Source organism: Cervus canadensis, chromosome 2 (assembly GCF_019320065.1).
Source record: "Cervus canadensis isolate Bull #8, Minnesota chromosome 2, ASM1932006v1, whole genome shotgun sequence".
Classification (NCBI taxonomy): Eukaryota; Metazoa; Chordata; class Mammalia; order Artiodactyla; family Cervidae; genus Cervus; species Cervus canadensis.
This window is the reverse complement of record NC_057387.1, coordinates 106,473,080-106,491,084: the sequence shown is the minus strand read 5'-3', so window position 1 is coordinate 106,491,084 and position 18,005 is coordinate 106,473,080. Positions and strand designations below refer to the sequence as shown.

The following is an 18,005-nucleotide window of genomic DNA, read 5'->3' as shown; positions in this document are numbered from 1 at the left end:
CAAACTGCCTCACATGGCCTGATTTCATACCGAGAAGTTGTGAAAGGAAGGCAGATGTATGCAGGTGGGGGGCACTGATTCAGGTCTGGGTTTCAGTTCTGACCATGAAAATTTCATCAGCCACGTCCTTTCGGAGGCTAAGCTGAAAGGTCCTAACAGGAGGAGGCTCTGGGGCCCAGTGTGGGTGGGGCCGAACCTGAGGAGCTACCCGACCCAGGGACAGGTCTCCTCCAGCACTTAGTAATGTATCCAAACACCTGCGGAACTCCTCCTCTGTACCGGCTGCGGTGCTAACTGTGGGAGAGAGAAACAAATGCCGCCCCTGCTTTTGGGGCTCTCCTGAGCTATGGGGGAAAGAGATTCTAAACCCAGTGCAACGTCATATGCACAAAACAGAAGAGGTTGATGAAGTGCTGGAGGAACAGAGGCAGGACTAAGACCTGGTGGCGTTAGGAAGGCTTCTCTGCAGAGCGGAAATCTGAAATGTGTCTCAAAGGGGGACAGGAATTTGCTTGGAGGAGAAGGGCAGATACACTGGGATAGGATGTGCTGGACAGAGGTCTTAAAGGGCCAGCTGTGTTTATGAACCAGGAGCTCAGTGTGGCTGAAGCCAGGATTGCCTGGGGAGAGGCAGGCAGGAGGGCCCTGTGTGCTTTGCTGGGATCGAAAGGGGTTGTTTTTTGTCATATAAGCTGAGCTGGTCAGAACCACAAGGATGCTCTTTAAAAGTGCAAGTTCCAGGTTCTCATCTCACCTCTACTAATCAGATCTTTGAGGAAAGGATTTTGGAATTTATGTCTTTAAATTCTCTCCAGGTATTTCTGATGATTGATCAAATTTGGGAAATATTATTGTGGGCAGAATGACTACAAACACTAAGATAGCCCAACCGGCCGAGGCAGGACTCCCGTTTCTCCAGACCATCCCAGTCCAAGGGAGAAGGTGGAGCTGGGCAACCAGCAGAACAGGCCAGCCTCACTTGCTCTGAGCTGCCATTCCTCATTTCCCTGAATCTGTTCAACTTCTGGGAGGATGGATGGGGTGGTGTCCATTGTTTATTCTTAGTTCCCCGAGGAGAGACATACCCTTCACCGGCCTCTGCAATGGGACCGTCAGTTCTTGTTCCCACAGCGTAGAGCTGCTCAGCCCACCGCGCTCAGTCAAGGCTGGCATCGTGACATAGGTTCTCGGCCATTCCCACGCCAGGTCACGGCTGGACCTTGTTTGGACCTTCTATTTGCCCTTGGAGGCCCTAGTCATTGGAACATTCCCAGCTCCCTCTCAGGCTCAAGGGAGATGAAATGTCCACACATATACACAGGTGCCAGGGATGTGTAATCATTCCCTGATTATAAGGAGACCAAAGGGACATGTGTCATACTAAGTTAACCTTAAAAATGCACCCCAATATACAGTAGGTGCAGACAAATACTGCTTGATTCCATTTATGCGAGGTGCCTAGAATAGCCAAATTCATAGAATCAGAAAGTACACGGGTAGATAGCAGGGGCCAGCGGTGGAGGGTGAGGAGGGGGAGTTGGAATGTAGAGTTTAATGGGGCCAGAGTTTCAGTTTAGGATAGTGAAAAATTTGGGAGATGGATGATGGTAAGAGATGCACAACCATGTGAATGTATTTACTGCACTGAACTGTAGAATATGATTAAATAATAATAAAATAAATATGATTAAATAGTATGTTTTATACTGTGTGACTTTTGCCACACACACAAAAATTTTTTTAGAAGAGACACATGTCCTTTTCTATAGACACATATTCTACAGGCAAAACTCTCAGCCCCTTTTCACGACAGTATTTTTCTTCACCTGCTTCTTGTGAAAGGAGCTGCTGCATGCTCGGAAATCTGCTTCTCATTCACTCCAGACCCTTCATTCCCCATCCTCTTTCTCCTACATTGTCACTCTCTTCCTCTGCGCTTCCTTTGTCTTCAGTCTACAACCGTACTCAAAATTCCAATCTCCTAAACAACAAACATCCTAAGTAGCCCAAAGCTTTCTGTTCACCCAACCTCCCTCATGTGCCCTTTCTCCTTCCCTCCCTTTACGACAAAGTTGTCAAAAGGGCTGTCCACAGGCCTGGCCTCTAGAGCCACCCGCTCCCCATCCACACACTCCCCACCTACTTCTGCTCAGTTCAGTTCAGTCGCTCAGTCGTGTCTGACTCTTTGAGATCCCACGGACTGCAGCACGCCAGGCTTCCCTGTCCATCACCAACTCCCAGAACTTACTCAAACTCATGTCCATTGAGTCAGTGATGCCATCCAACCATCTCATCCTCTGTTGTCCCCTTCTCCCGCCTTCAATCTTTCCCAGCATCAGGGTCTTTTCCAATGAGTCAGTTCTTCGCATCAGGTGGCCAAAGTATTGGAGTTTCAGTTTCAGCATCAGTCCTTCCACTGAATATTCAGCACTGATTTCCTTTAGGATTGACCAGTTGGATCTCCTTGCAGTCCAAGGGACTCTCAAGAGTCTTCTCCAACACCACAGTTCAAAAGCATCAATTCTTTGGCGTTCAGCTTTCTTTATAGTCCAACTCTCACATCCATACATGACTACTGGAAAAACCATAGCTTTGACTAGATGGACCTTTGTTGGCAAAGTAATGTCTCTGCTTTTTAATATGCTTCCCGACAAAGCACCACCGAAAGATCTTCTTCCAAGGCCAAAGCCAACAGTCTCTTTCCAGTCCTTTTCCAACAAGATATTTTTCAGCATCACCACTGTCAGACATATCCTGGTTGGAAACCTCTTGCTTTTGCAACTCGATTCTCCTATCAACGGCTCTTTCTCTGCTTCTTTCACTGGATCTCCGTCATCTGTAAGGATTGTGTTGCCAGACCCATTCTGAATATTTTCAATCTCTTCGCTCTTTCCAAGAAGCGTTGTTCATTCCTTATGCTTGTTCCCAACTGTGCGCCAATGCAATGACACTCACATCTCTCTCCTGAACCCAGATTTATTCACTTTACAACCAGTGTATCCAAATGTCACTGAATGAAACACAGGCACTTCAGATGCACCGTGTTTCCCTCTTGACTGCTGCCAAGCTTGTTCCTCCTCTTGTATTTCCTTTGAAAGCCTCCCATTAGTCCAAGTCAGAAAACAGAGTTGTCATCTATTTGGTCATTGAATAAACGTTTACTGAGTGTCTACTGTATGCCAGACACTACGGTGGTCACTTGGGACACAGTGGTGAATGAGACCTCTCCTCCTCCCTCCATCACACATCCAATCAGCCACCAAGTCCCATCTCATTCCCTAATGAGTGTGAAAGTCACTCAGTCATGTCTGACTCTTTGCGACCCCATGGAGTATATAGTCCATGGAAATCTCCAGGCCAGAATACTGGAGTGGGTAGCCTTTGCCTTCTCCAGGGGAATCTTTCCAACCCAGGGATTGAACCCAGGTCTCCCTCATTGCAGGTGGATTCTTTACCAGTTGAGCCACAAGGGAAGCCCTCATTCCCTAAATTCCTCTTAAATCTGTCTCCCCCTCTGTGTTTCCTAAGTCTTGGTTGATGACCCTGTTTTTCTTACTTGGGTAACTGCTTCAGCCTCCTAACTGGTCTCACTCCCTTTAATATCCCTCTCTAATATCTCCACTGCTACCAGAGTAATCTTTCAAAAATTCTTTCAGCTATTGCTCTGGTATAGAAAACAGAGTGGCCCTCATCCTTCTCAAGGCTTATACCAGTGCTGCAAGTCCCAACCCCTCCCACTGACTCTGAGACCATGTTCCATCCAATGGCATAGCACAGTTACTTAAGTTCATGGGCAATGGACCCAGAAAGATGGGCTTTAAAGCCCAGTGCTGCCACTTAATACTAATTACATGCTGTGACCAAGTTTCCCAACTTGTCCATGATTCAGGTTCTACATCCATCAAATGGGTATTTTAAAATTTAATTTTTTTTGTGTGCTATGAAGAGAATGAAATAAAGTCATTTACACAGAAGGCCTAGCTCAGTTCTTGGCACATAACAGGCATAGAATAAGAGATCGCTATTACTGTTATTACAAATAGCCTAATACTTCTACTTTTAGAAATCTGTTTCAGAATAAAACCTAAGCCTCTCTGTCAAGCCTGTGGGTTCACCTTGATCTGCATCTTGCGGACTTTCCAGCCTCACCGTGATATAGGCATGTTGATTATTTTCAGTTCTAAGAGGCTGTCCTAAACCTCAGTGCCTCGGCACATGTGTCTGCTCTGACATCCTCATCCTTCAAGACCATGTTCAAATGTCACCCCCTTTGTGACAAGTTCCCTGACCTTCCATCAGTGTCTCTTTTCTAGATTTTCCCATCACACTCTGGACACAACTCCATTAGCACTTGTCTGAACTCTAGCTTTACATTTCTACCCATCCTTCTCTCCTATGTGCACATTCCTCAAGGGCAGAGATCATACCAACGATCAATGAATGAATAAATGCTAATCTCAGGAAACATACTGTGAACTTGGAAAGGCTGTGATTTTTGTTGAAGGAGATGTCCCCAAGGTGGCCAGCCAGGCAGTCTTTGGATGCACTGAATCTCTCCTGTTGGCTGCTGATCAGCGGTAGGAATACACTGCATTTTCTCTGCTTTTTGCAGGAAGGCAGCTTCTACCCTTCAGTCTTAGACTTTGAGTTTCTATACTTGTACTCTCCTTTCTGCATTGTATGCTTCCTGGCTGTTCTCCTGGGTTGTGTCAGTGAGGAACTCCCTTCAGTCTTCCTGGGCTTCCCTAGCACTACCTGAAGCCCACTAAGAACCCATGAAGATCCCACTAAGAACATCCTTCTCTATAACCTAACTCTGAGGCAGTGCCTTTCAGAGGGACTGGCTTCAGAAACCCAAGCTGGAGTGACTTCTTGCATGGCATGTGGGGTGGTGACTAATATGGGGCCATTGACCTCCACACACCAGTCAATGTCTTCTGAGGGCAAATCAACTGTTTCTCAAAAAATTTTCAGGACTTTCCTATGCTTCACCCTCTACCCCATCTTCAGATTAAAAAGCAAACAGAGATAAGCATCTGTAGTTCTTTAACAATGCCCCAGATATAGCCCTCTAGTCAATAACTTAACAACTTCTTCTGGTCCTTCTTCTGGGTTAGCCTCCATTTCCACCCCTATGTGGCTGAAGCATCCTTCTCCACTGAGTAGGTTCATCATCAAATGGCTTGATAAAATATGATTCTTTATTTGCAAAATGACTTGCAGAGGAAATCTGTTTCCAGTGTTCCAAGTATTGTGGTCCTAAGCACTTTTGAGCAAACAATTTTAAAATGTTGAGTAAAATTTAAAAAGAAAAAGAAAGCTTTTTACAAGTTAATAGGTGTTCTAAACTGAATTATATTGCCCTAAAACTCATATGTGGAAGCCCAAACCCTCAACAGGATAGAGATGGGACCTTTAGGAAGGTAATTAAGGTTAAACGAAGTCAAAGGGTGGGGCCCTAATCCAATGGGATTGGTGTCCTCAGAATGGGGGAGGAGATACCAGAACGTTTCTCTCTGCATGCGCGCAGAGAACACATGAAGACATACTGAGAAGGGCGTCATCTATGAGCTGGGAGTAGATCTCACCAGCAACCAAGATTGCTGGCATCTTGATCACGGACTTCTCGCCTCTAGAACTGTGAGAAAATAAATGTCTCTTGTTAGAGCCACCCCATCTGTTATGTTTTGTTATGGAAGCCCAAGAAGACTCAGATGGCAAGAACTCTCAGAGTCTAAGCCCTAGTGAATGTAGAGATGCAAAAAGTGATTTGGAGTGTGAAGTACCTTTTTAAAAACTGGGGGGCAGAGCTTTGCTTTTCAGGGTCTTGTGGAGAAGGGGAGCAGGAGACAAAGGGCAGGGCCCCCTACGGTTGGGAACTTTCAGATGACATCCTCAAACAAGGTTGAACGAGTTAAAGTTGCACCCTTAGTGCGAGGCTGAGCTAGAAATAAGCCTGCTTCCTTCCCATACAGCACTGCTACCCTCTGGGTAGATCTGAAGGCTGATTGTTTATTTCAGATTTTGACACTGAATGAAAGGAAATGGAAAACTTCCTCTGAGACTCTATCATGATAAATCTGTCTTCATGTGGGTTTGCAGCCTTCAGATAACTTGGGTGATTTGAAACCTTCATACTGAGAATTTATTCTCAGTGGTTTCTGGCTGTTAATGGCCCCGAGCACAGAGCAGTAACAAATATACCACTTTCTACCCAAATCTCAAAGAATTTCCTCCAGACAAAGTTTATGATTCTAACCACATAGTCAAAAATTATATGGCAAAGAAAGAAACACGATTCTGAGGGCAAGAGGTAAGAAACAGCAGGAAACAGAGTGAATCTTGCAAAGATTTCATATACTAAGATTAAGAGACACAGAATATAAAATAAAAGTGCTTAATATATTTAAATAACTTAAATATATGTAAGGAGCAAGAGACTATAAAATAAACTCAAAAGCAATTAGAAAAACTACATAGAATTTCATAAATGGAAAATACAATATTTGAAATTAAAATAAATCTTCAGTGAATGAATTCAACAGAAGTTAGACATGACTGACTGAGAATTCTTGAACAGAGTGAGAGAAAATGATAGAGGTTAAGAAGAAAAGAAGATAGAACGAGATACATTGACGTGCCTTGTCAGACTGCCAGAAGCAGAAAAGAGAATAAAGGAGAGACAACAGCTGAAATGACAATGGCTAAAAATTTTTCCAAACTGATGAAAGATGCATTCCATAGACTCAAGAAGTTTAATGAAATCAAACAGGATAAATACCAAAATATCCACAACTAGACACATGATGACGGAACTGTAAAACACTAAAAACAAGCAGTAGGATAGAAAGAGATGAAAAAGTCTGAGTCATTTTATGAGGCTAGCAATATCTTGATACAGAAATCTGCCAAGAGTGTGTGTGTGTAATGTATACAGAATATATTTTATTTTGTTAAATCTGTAATATATAACAAAATAGAAGCAAAATCACTGGAAAATACTAGCAGTTCAAATATAGGTATATTTTTAAAGTGAAAATACTAAATGACCAGATTGGGTTTATCCCAGGGATGCAGGGTTGGCTTAACATCAGAAAAATCAAAGTGGAATTCACCACATGGGAGAATAAAGGAGAAAATCATAATGATTATATCAATAGATGTAGGAAGATGCTCAATAAAAGTCAACATCCATTTGCAACACAAGCTTTTAGTAAACTAGGATTAGAAAGGAACTGTAAATTAAAACAAAAACTTCAGCAAACATAATACTTAATGGTGAAGAAGTAAAACAATCTGACATTGAACAATGGCAGAGGTACCTAGCATCATCACAATGATTTGACATTATACTGGAGATTCTAGGTAGAACATTGGGGCAAGAAAAGGTTGATAAGGAGGTATAAGATTGAAAAGGAAGAAACAAAACCATCATCCTTTGCAGATGATGATTGATTTATGTAGAATATGCTAATGAATTCATAGATAAATTCCTATGGGATAGCTGTAACATATAAAAATTAATTGCATTTCTAACCACTATGCAAGAAACAGGTAGAAAACTAAACTTTAAAACATATGATTTATAAAATCAACAACAAAAATATCTAGGAATAAATGTACTACGAAATGTACAAGATTTATAATGAAAAATTACACAAGTTTATTGAAAGCTATTAAAGAAGCCCTAACTAAGTAAAGATATACCATATTAACAGACTGGAAGATTTGGAATCATAAAGGTACCATTTCTTCTTCAATTTATCTGTATTTTTTGTATAATTAAAAATTCCAACAGGTTATTTTGTGGGTCTTGGCAAGATACTTATAAAATTTATTAGCAAACAAAGGGTACTTCACAGGAAAAAATACTGAATGAGAAAGATGCGAAAAATGTACAGAGCAGTACAAAGTGATACATGGCAATACAGAAAAACCTTAAGGACATGATTTTGAGTAAAGCTAATTAAGACTACATATCAATACAACATGATTACATTTACATGAAGTTCAAGTGCTGGGAAGCTAAACATTGCATTTTGAGGGATACATACTTATGTGCTAACTACAAAGAAAAGCAAAGGAATAATAAAGTACACAATTGAGGTAATAGTGGCCTGAGGGTTAGGGAATGGAATGAAGTTACTGAGGGACACAGATCACTAGTGTATCTGTGGGGCTTTTTGTTTCCCCTCGAGCTGGGAGATGGCTACACAGTTGTGTCTTGTGTTGATGTTCTTTATATCATAATTTACAAGTATGTTTTTTTTATCAACTTGATATTTATTAAGAACAATTTTTAATAATTGTCTTCAGAAAATCTATGAGAACCAAGTTCTGGGTTTGAAATCCCTGGAAGAACAAGTGTCTCCAATGCAGTCCTGCCCACAGGACACGACCCACACTCCCTACGAGCCTTACCTTGGCGGGGTTGAGTGCTGTGATGATCCACACACAGTGGGCATTGTTGTCATACTGAATGGGGAAATTGGGGGAGGTGATGATGCCCGAGGGGCCTCGAAGGTGGGCATCACACATGCGGGCTGCAGAGAGGAGACGGAAGACAAGCATTTTAGTTTAGACGAGGACCAGTTCCCATCCCCACCTCCCAGCCCTGGCCCAGAAGAGCCTGAAGTCTGTACATCGTATCCCAGATAAAACCTTCTGCTTCCTGTTTCCTTCCCCCATAGTTCCTAGTGGGCTCAAGAGAAGTCCCAGTTCCCAGAACACTGGGGGCGGGGGTAGACCCCACATGCCCTGACCTGCCGCCCTCTAGGCGATGATGGACTCACACAGTCCAGCTAAGCAAGTCCCCTTGTCCGGACTCCACTGTGACCCAGCAGCACATTTCTACCAAGAGGGTGTGGGCTAGTACTACTCACCTTGACCTCAAGCTAAGTGGACCCCAGGCACCTTTTGACCTGCTAAGCTGACCTTTCTGCAGTCTCCCATGTGCTCTCAGGTCTGCTGAAGGAGAATCTCGGGGTGTCCTTGTCAAGGCCACCCCCACTCGGTATCAGAATGTCTGTGCCCAGGAACTCTGCAAGGCCCCTGGCTTAGCCTGGTGCCAGGCACCCGGAATGATTTCAGGGACAGTGAAGTACTTTCCCAACCCTTCCCCACACTTAGCATATGCCTGAAATAGGCTTTTGACTGGAAGCATAAAGATTCAAGGTGAATTAGAAGAAGTGCTCTCCTCAAGTAGATATAAAGTGTTATCAATCACAGCTTAATCTAATTAAGCTCTTTAAAATAGCTTCTAAACTAATTAGATTAAGTAGTGATTGATACCAGTTAAGGTACTACATTGTATCTAGGTGTTTGCCTTCTTTAAAAACGCGTTCTTTAGTTCCAGCCACTTCATTCTTCAATGTTAGCACTCAGCTATTTTAATAAAAAGTTCTATGAGCCTGTTCCATTGCTGCCCACATCGCAATTTATCCTAATTGTAGGTAAAGTGCCTAACAGTAAAGAAATAGTGAGCAAACTCAACAAGCCTAAGTGTATAAAATGAAAGAGGTGTCAAACCTGGTTTCCTCTGATGGGACAGCATATCCTACAACGGCTCTCTGTGTGCGGACAGGGCCAGGATAAACCTTTCCCAGAAACCCTGCCTAGGAGGGCCTGGGAAGGAAGCGCCCCAGTTCCCGGACATAATTAATCTCTTCTCATTTCACACACTCATTCCTGCGCTCATTCATTCCCACATATATTGAGTGCCTATTACAGGCCAGGCTGAGTGTGGGAAGAGAAAAATGTCTAAGGCACAATCCCTCTTCTCTAAAGAGTCACTAGCAAGTGGAGAGAACAGATGTGAAAACAGTTACAACTGGGCAGAGTGAGTGTTGGTAAGGGGTTACTTGCAAGAGACTCTGGGTCAGAACTGCCCCTTCTGTTCTACGCGCTCATGCCCTCCAGTGAGGAAGTTCTTCTGGTTACTCATCCCAGTCCTGAACCTGAAGGATATTCTTCTTCATCCTGAGCTCAGATATTGTGTCAAGTTTGAACCAAGTTCTAGGGGAATCCTCCCCCCTACTCCTCTCCTGTGCATCTGACTGCTATGTAATTCCATCCTGAGAAACACTGACATTCACCAACTAGACTTGATACAACTGCACCTGAAGGTAGATCGGCATGGTGAGGAGATGGCAGACTATGCATTTGGGGCTTGGCATTTTGGATTTTGTTGGTTAAGTCTGAAGTGAAAGTTTAAGTGTTAGTCGCTCTGTTGCGTCTGACTCTTTGCGACCCCGTGGACTGTAGGCTACCAGGCTCCTCTGTCCATGTAATTCTCCAGGCAAGAACACTGGAGTAGGTAGCCATTCCCTTCTCCATGGGATCTTCCTGATCCAGAGATCAAACCCAGGTCTCCTGCATTGCAGGCAGATTCTTGACCGTCTGAGTCACCAGAGAAGCCCTGGTAAGTTAGAAAACCTCTCTGATTCTACTTCCTCATCTGTAAAATGGGACTAGTGATATTGCCCCACTGAAGCATGATGAGGGTGAAATTCTATGAGACCTTGGATATGAAGGCTCACCCAGGACCTGGGACATTGTCGATATTTAACAAACGGAAAGTGGGACAGTGAACTCAGATGCTGTGTTCATTCCATCTCACTATCTCCCAAGATTTCCCAAGGCCAAGAATCTTTTATTCTACCTTTTGTGAAGTTTCTTTATAGCATCCCCGCCCCCCATGACCACATTTGAGACTGCCATCATTACTAAACAAATTAGAACAAGATAATCAAAATCAAAACTCTAATGCTAGCCCACCATTGCAAAGCAGGCCTGAGGCTTCAGAATGCTAGCCCTGCAGGGGATCCTTACAAGCCTCTACCGGTACCACATTACACCTCTTCCGGAGATTCAGGTTTTGCTGCCAAAAAGCCCTCAGCTTCAGACTTAATTTATCTTGCACTTGTTTCCAAAAATTAGATGGTATTTGCAGTTTGTTGAAACGTGGTGAAGGTGATTAGGGAGAAGAGGTCAAAAAGCCATTTACCACTTTAAGGGCTTAGAGGGGTTTAATTAAAATATTAACTATCGGCAGCTAGTTAGCATGGAGCACCTAAAAATAGATTCGCGATGGAGCACCGGCTTCTTTTCTCCTCTGCTGTCTGGGTAAGGTCGGGAGGTCTGCGGACAGACAGACTTCCCTCCGAGCAGCCAGCCCCTGGGATCCCACCAACAGATGGATAGTTCATTGCAGCAACCTACACGGGCTGGCGAGATGGTTGATGCTCAGACAGTGACTGAATAAATGAATAGACACCAGCTTATGTTTCTGTATTTGCCTTTTCCCATCAAATAAATGCCCTGCTGGATAACTTTCAGGAGGTTTTTCAGGACCTTCCGAGCCCAAGCTCTGCAGCCAGTTCCATTGTTTCTCTGAACATCGCTGTACCATATAGCAGGGGCAGTGTTCCAGGGGACTTTAGGAAGAATAATTTAGACCCATAGCCAGTTCTTGCATCAAAACAACTTGGTACCAAAAAGAAAACTGCTCTAGATGCAAGTGCCTCTGGTCTTTTATCTTCTCCCCAAACTTTATTCCCACCCTGCTCCACCCTGGCTTCACTCACTTCTCCTACTATTGACCTTCCTCCTCATCCTCTCCACACTATTCTCTCTAGAACCACCTCCTGACCACCAATTCTAGGGCGAACAACCTCTGACTTGTAGCTGTAATGTCTTTAAGGACCGCCTGCTTTAACTCCTGCCTTGATTGAAGCCTATCTTCCCCTCACAGGTCCACCACTTCCTCTGCAGCACTCGGCAATGGAGAGTTTTCTCCTCCCTCTGGTGTTCCCTTCCACAAACAACTGCTAATCCCCCAGAGGACATTTTCTTTGACCTTCATCTGTATCTCACTCCACTCCACTCACTCCAACTTTCCACCATCAGCTCCCTGTCTTCTCTTCCCAACTTGGATCTCATGGTCCACTGTTATGATCATTTTCTCGCAAATCCACCTAAGTCCTTTAAATGGTTGCCCAGAAGACATCAATTGTGGATGAACCTCTTCACCTGCGTCCTCCAGCCCTTCCCCAACGTGGTCAAGCTCTGCTGGAGAAAAATCACCTGAGTAGGAAGATGTCACTATAAATTCATGATCGCTCACCTCAGACAGCTGTGGATATTGTCGGGCAACTCTGCCATTTAGCTCACTCTCCCACTCTGTTCAAAGCCCTTTCATGCCGCTTGCATGTCCCTTTGACCTCTCGCCCTTCCCCTCACCTCCCCTTACACTCAAGCGATGGCCTTGCTTCAGTTTTTGTGGGTGAAGCAGAGGACATTGGGCAGGGGTGCCCTGTTTCTCAGGTCTGCAATCCCATCTGCTTAAGTCTGCTTACGTTCTCTTCTTCTTCCTTTTGGTCCCAACAGAAGAATGGTTCCTTCACTTTTCAGAGGTCAGCCCTTCCTCCTGAGATCAGGTGCTCCTGCCGAAGACCAACCATGTTCCTATCATATCCGGAGCCTGCTGTTCTGGGACCCAGGAGAGTCCATCTGTGAGATCTTAAACTCCATCACCTGGTTCCTTCCCTTGCTGCTGACTCATCCAGCAGAGTAACTTTGGTCTCAATGCACCCCCTGGTGTCCTAAATCCTTTGTCTCTCCAGACTCCGGGCTCGCTCATTTCTCCCCATCTCTCCATCCCCTCCCGACCCTTCTCACTACTTAGCCTGAACCGCAAGACCCTCTCCAGCAGTTCCCATCACACTCTCCTATCTGCCTTTGATGAATTCTCTTGTCCATCCTTATTCATTCTTGTTCATTCCTAATCCTGGGTGCCATGGGGCTGCAGGAGAATTGTGGTACCACCACAGAGAGATTCATGATTTGCCATCGTAATGGAAGCTTTGGTCCAAGTGGGTCTTCTCCCTTGTCTTTGTTCTGCTTCCTCGATGGTTCCTTACAGGGCAACTTCAAGCACCCACCACTTAGTTGAGCCACTTAACCCCAGGGGCTGCCTTCAGGTTTTTGTTGTATTTGACCTTTCTAAAGCGTCTGACCGCACTGACTCTTCTCTCTCTGTGAAACTTACATTCACTGGCTCCCATGAGACCTCTGGCTCTTCTCCAGTACTCTGACTGATTCATCTTATCCAATAACTCCCTAAAAGTAGTTGTTTAAATCTGTGCAAAGAATATACAAAATTTTGCATAGTTTTTGCAAATTTTCTGTGAGTTCACAATGAGATCAAAACGTGTGTTAGTCGCTCAGTGGGGTCTGACTCTTTGCGACCCCACAGACTATAGCCCTCCAGGCTTTTATGTCCATGGGATTCTACAGCCATGAATACTGGAGAGGACTGCCATTTTCTTATCCAGAAGATCTTCCTGATCCAGGGATCGAACCCTGGTCTCCTGCATGGCAGGCAGCTCCATTTGAGCTATAGGAAAGTCTCTGAGATCAAAATAAAGGTTACCAAAAAGTGTGTGTAGGGGCAGTTGTTCTATGCGATTCCATCTAGTGTGTTGACTCTGAATTGGTGTCCAGGTGCATTTTTCAAGTAGAAGTATGGGCCTTTGGTCAGCAGTGGAATTCCAGTTCAAAAGATTAGCTTTGTGTCCTTGGGCAAGCTGGCAGACCATTCCAAGCTTGAACTAAACATAAAATATGGATATTGCCTCTTTCCTTTTAAAGAAATTATGAAAAATGCTTATTGTACTGCTTCATACAAGTATAAATAGCTTAATAAATGGAATTTTTAAACATGAGTATATATGTATGGGTCAGGGACGCAGGGAATAATGGGACACGTACTCTAGTGCAGTCAGTACATCACCCAGCAGAGAATAATGACAGAGGAGGGGTGACATGCAGGAGGGGAGACGGAAGGGGGGAAGAGAGAGGAGGGGAGGGGGATGAAGAAAGAATTCTGAACAACATTAACGTTTAAAGGGGAAGCCCAGGAAGCTGATCCAGGAAGAAAGATGATTACCCGTAATTTTCATGCATTTAATTCAACCCGTACACACTGCTATATTTAAAATGGATAACCAACAAGGACCGACTGTATAGCACAGGGAACTCTGCTCAATCTTACATGGCAGCCTGGATGGGAGGGGAGTTTGGGGGAAAATGGATACATGGATATGTATGGCTGAGTTCCTTCACTGTCCACCTCAAACTATCACAACATTGCTAATTGGCTATACTCCAACATAAAGTAAAAAGCTAAAGAAATAAAGAAAATACTGGGTTCCATATGTAAAATAAGTTTGACAAACCCTATATTATAAAGCTGTCTCTGGCCTGAACTGAATTAGTATAACGGTATAACATCATTTCATGTTGTCCTCAATCTCCTTTGGATGATCAAAATTTTCTAGTAGTCAACTGAGAAGCTTATTTCCTCTGGTCAGAGGGCAAGAAAAAAATAAGGCCTATGAATTCTTAATTTCAAATTCCAAAATGAGGGCACAGTTCCACATTGTTCATTCATTTCAATCACTGATTCATTCAGGTTGTCCGCAAACATTTGCTGAGAACCTATCATTTGCCGAGCCCCATGTTTTAGTAGAATTAATTGTGTGGAAAATGAATGCTTAAAATCAAATCATATTTTAAATGCATTAGGCGAAAAATAATATCACTATGTGTGGTGGTGAATACTTTTCAGACTGTGGTCTTTTGGTAACCTGCTTATTAGTAGAGTTATCATGGAATTCACAGTCTTGTCCCTTTCTATTTTTAAAGCGGGCTTCACCTAAACTCTCCATTAAAAAAAAATCACTTGTAGAATAGTGAAAGTCAAAATTGCTCAGTCGTGTCCAACTCTTTGCGGTCCCACAAGGGAAGTCCAAGAATACTGGAGTGGGTAGCCTATCCCTTCTCCAGCGGATCTACCGGGGGTCTCCTGCATTGCAGGCAGATTCTTTACCAACTGGGCTAAAGTAATTCTGACTAGTTAAAAATAAGACATTTTAAATGAAAAACATTCAAAACTGCCAAAATTAAAGGACCCTTGAATTTAAGATCTATCACAGCCTTTGGTTTTCAGGGAAGACCAGGACAGATTATCCAAGTTCAAACTCAGGAACCTCTGCTGCTTTCTTCCTCCCTCACAATGACCTTGGGAAAGAAGGAAAGAAGGAGAGAGTGACAGGAAGGTGAACGTGCTCTAGAAGCCCCTCTCCACTACAGCTGGCGCTGGTCACTTTCTATAAAATGGCTTGTTTAAATCTCGCAAGCACTAGGCAATGGAGGTTTTGTTTCCCCAGTTCACAGATGAAGGCCCTGTGGCTTCAAAAGATGAAGAAACCTGCCCAGAGTCAGCAAGGTAACAGGTGGCAGAGTAGGGCTCTAAGATCAAAGTCTAGGTGGGCTTCTCTGGTGGCTCAGATGGTAAAGAATGCGCCTCCAACCCTTGGGTTGGGAAGATCCCCTGGAGAAGGGAACGGCGACCCACTCCAGTATTCTGGCCTGGAGAATTCCATGGACTGTATAGTCCCAGGGGTCGCAAAGTGTCGGACACAGCTGAGCGACTTTCGCCTTCACTTTCACTTTCAAAGTCTGGTTGCCTCCCAAGGTGTGTGATTGGACAGGACGGTGAGAGATCTGGGACCCATAAGAGATCTGGGGCCACTAGAGGCTGCGGGTGCACTCCAAGGCATGGGGAAGCTATATCCCAAAACAAAAACTAAACATGCATGCACACAGACTCACAGATCCGCTGGGTTCATTTCTAAATTAGGTCTTGCATGTTCACTGCCATGGTAATACTGTAAAGCGGTGCTCTAAAATCACTACTTTTTATTTATTTTTTTAATTTTATTTTTAATTGAAGGGTAATTGCTTTACAATATTGGTTTGGTTTCTGCCATACATCATCATGAATTAGCCATAGGTATACATATGTCCCCTTCCTCTTGAACTTCCCTCCCACCTCCCACCCCTTCACACCCTTCTAGGTTGTTACAGAGCCCTGGATTGAGTTCCCTGAATCATACTGCAAATTCCCATTGGCTATCTATTCTACAAATGGTAGTGTATATGCTTCCATCAATCACTGCCTTTTAGCCAAAGAAAAGAGATTCAGAGAGGTGAAGAGATGGGCCCAAGGATACCCAGTTAAACAATGGTGATGACTGGATTTGCACCCAATTTTGTGTGGCTCTATTTTCTGGGATTTCCCCCCACTTCCCAGGGATAGAGGATGGGATGGGAATGGATGTGAAAAAGCTTGGCCTGATGCTTAGTCAATAATGCGGCAGAGAATGCAGAATCCAGGGGGTCAAAAATCACTGGAGGGGCTTGACTGGGGCACACAACACGTCTGGAGGAAAAGATGAGCACGTTACTCGGCTGTGAACTTTCTTCTGAATCACCGGCTCTCCCCCACCCTGGGCTTACGGGTGTAAACACCCACTGTTACTAAGAGAACAACCTGCCTCCAATGAACAGGTCTTGGGGAGAGATCAGATCCCACCACTGCCTGAAGGCATTGCTGTTCTGGCTCCTCAGAAGGAATTCTGAAATGACTGACTGTCAAAGGGTCCCTTGATCCTCAGACTTGATTCTATGCCTGTCTACTCAGCGGGTGTCTCAGTTCCCTGGAAATGGAGTGTTGTGCTATTCAATTATTCATTTATTCAGTCATCCATTCAACACATGCCACTGGGCACCTACTATGTGCCCAGTCCTATTCTAGGCAGTGAACAAAACAGATGTCCTTGCTCTATAGAGACGTTCCTCTAGTACAAGGATGTTTGTTTTCTTGTCCAGCACTTCCCAATTCATAAAGTGTTTCCGTATCCACAACTCCATTTGATCTTCACCTTAGAACAAGATGGGTCAGGTAGGAGCCATGATCTACATTTACAAATGAAAAAAATAAGCCCAGGGAAAATAGGGGCTTTGCTGAATTGCCTGTGGCCAGTTGGTGGCAAAGCTGAGAGCAATATCCAAGGATTCTTCTTTTGTTTGAGTTTTTAGAAAAAAATCAGCTAAGTGGAATTTTTGAAATAACTAAAATCAGTCAGGGTGCAAGGCACAATAAGAATGGTGGATCGCAGCCACCCCAAAGCTGAGTGACCATGAATACATCTAAGCCTTATTTGAGAGATTTTCATGACCCGATTCCAGAGCTCTTATCAACATAGTAAAAAAAGAGAGTGGGTCTCAGCTCCAAATTGCCCATTGCTCAGGGTAGCAGTGATCTAAGTTCTCATCCCAGACCCCATCTTACTCTGCATGAATTTCATTTTCATGCATGTGCCTGGAGAGAGGCAAAGGATCTCCTTAAACTGGAAAGATTAGGAATGTAGTCTGAGCAGCCAGCACACTTTCTCTTCCAAGGGGGTATGCAAAGGAGCAACTGTTGTCCGTGTTCACAAACTCTAGAGTGATTCCTTACGCTTGCACCCAGAACCCTTGAGTCCTGGTCCTGTGTATGAACAATGGAAGAAGAGAGATGCATGCAGTGCGGGACAAGAAAAGCTGTCTAGTGGAGCCCTGGGTGAGGAGGCCAGGGGCTTCTCTACTCTAGAAGCAGCTGCTGTCCTGCCCCAAAGAAGAAATACACTCAGGTCTGCTATTTTAAGATCATGTGTGAGAGGGGAACTCAGCCAGCCCAGATTTGGTGCTTGTGATTCCTGGGATGGCAAGACCCTTGAGGACAAGATGTTCAGGTGTGGGGCTGGAAGAATCCCACAGAGAGTAGTGTGAGGCCCTGGTGCATGTTACCCCTGCAGAGCTCGGAGGATTCTCTCAGAGGTGAAAGGTCTGTTTATTGCTGAGTATGTGAGAAGAAACAAAGGCACTGAAAGAGGTTGAGGATGGCTACGTGCTCTGATGGAGGGATTCCAGGTGACATGATACACGCTGACTTCCCTTCGCATCTAGGTGTAGCTGTAACGTCTTGGTGCAGTGGGCCAGGAGCCTGCTCATGTATGACTGCCAACTAGACTGTCAGGTCCAGGCAAGGCGGGGACCACGCCTCTCTCCCCCACCTCTGTATCTCCTGCTCCTCTATAGGCCTATAGGGTACAAAGGAG

At 44.3% G+C, this 18,005-nt stretch overlaps 1 protein-coding gene across 2 annotated transcripts in view; it reads right to left on the bottom strand.

The window, feature by feature from the left end:
• CSMD2 (CUB and Sushi multiple domains 2) overlaps positions 1-18,005 on the bottom strand; it is a 679,919-nt gene that overhangs the window by 293,283 nt on the left and 368,631 nt on the right. For both annotated transcript variants that reach the window (XM_043461986.1, XM_043461987.1), the window contains exon 10: positions 8,422-8,543. In XM_043461986.1, coding sequence (XP_043317921.1) covers positions 8,422-8,543 — 122 coding nt within the window. The remainder of the gene's footprint in view (positions 1-8,421; positions 8,544-18,005) is intronic.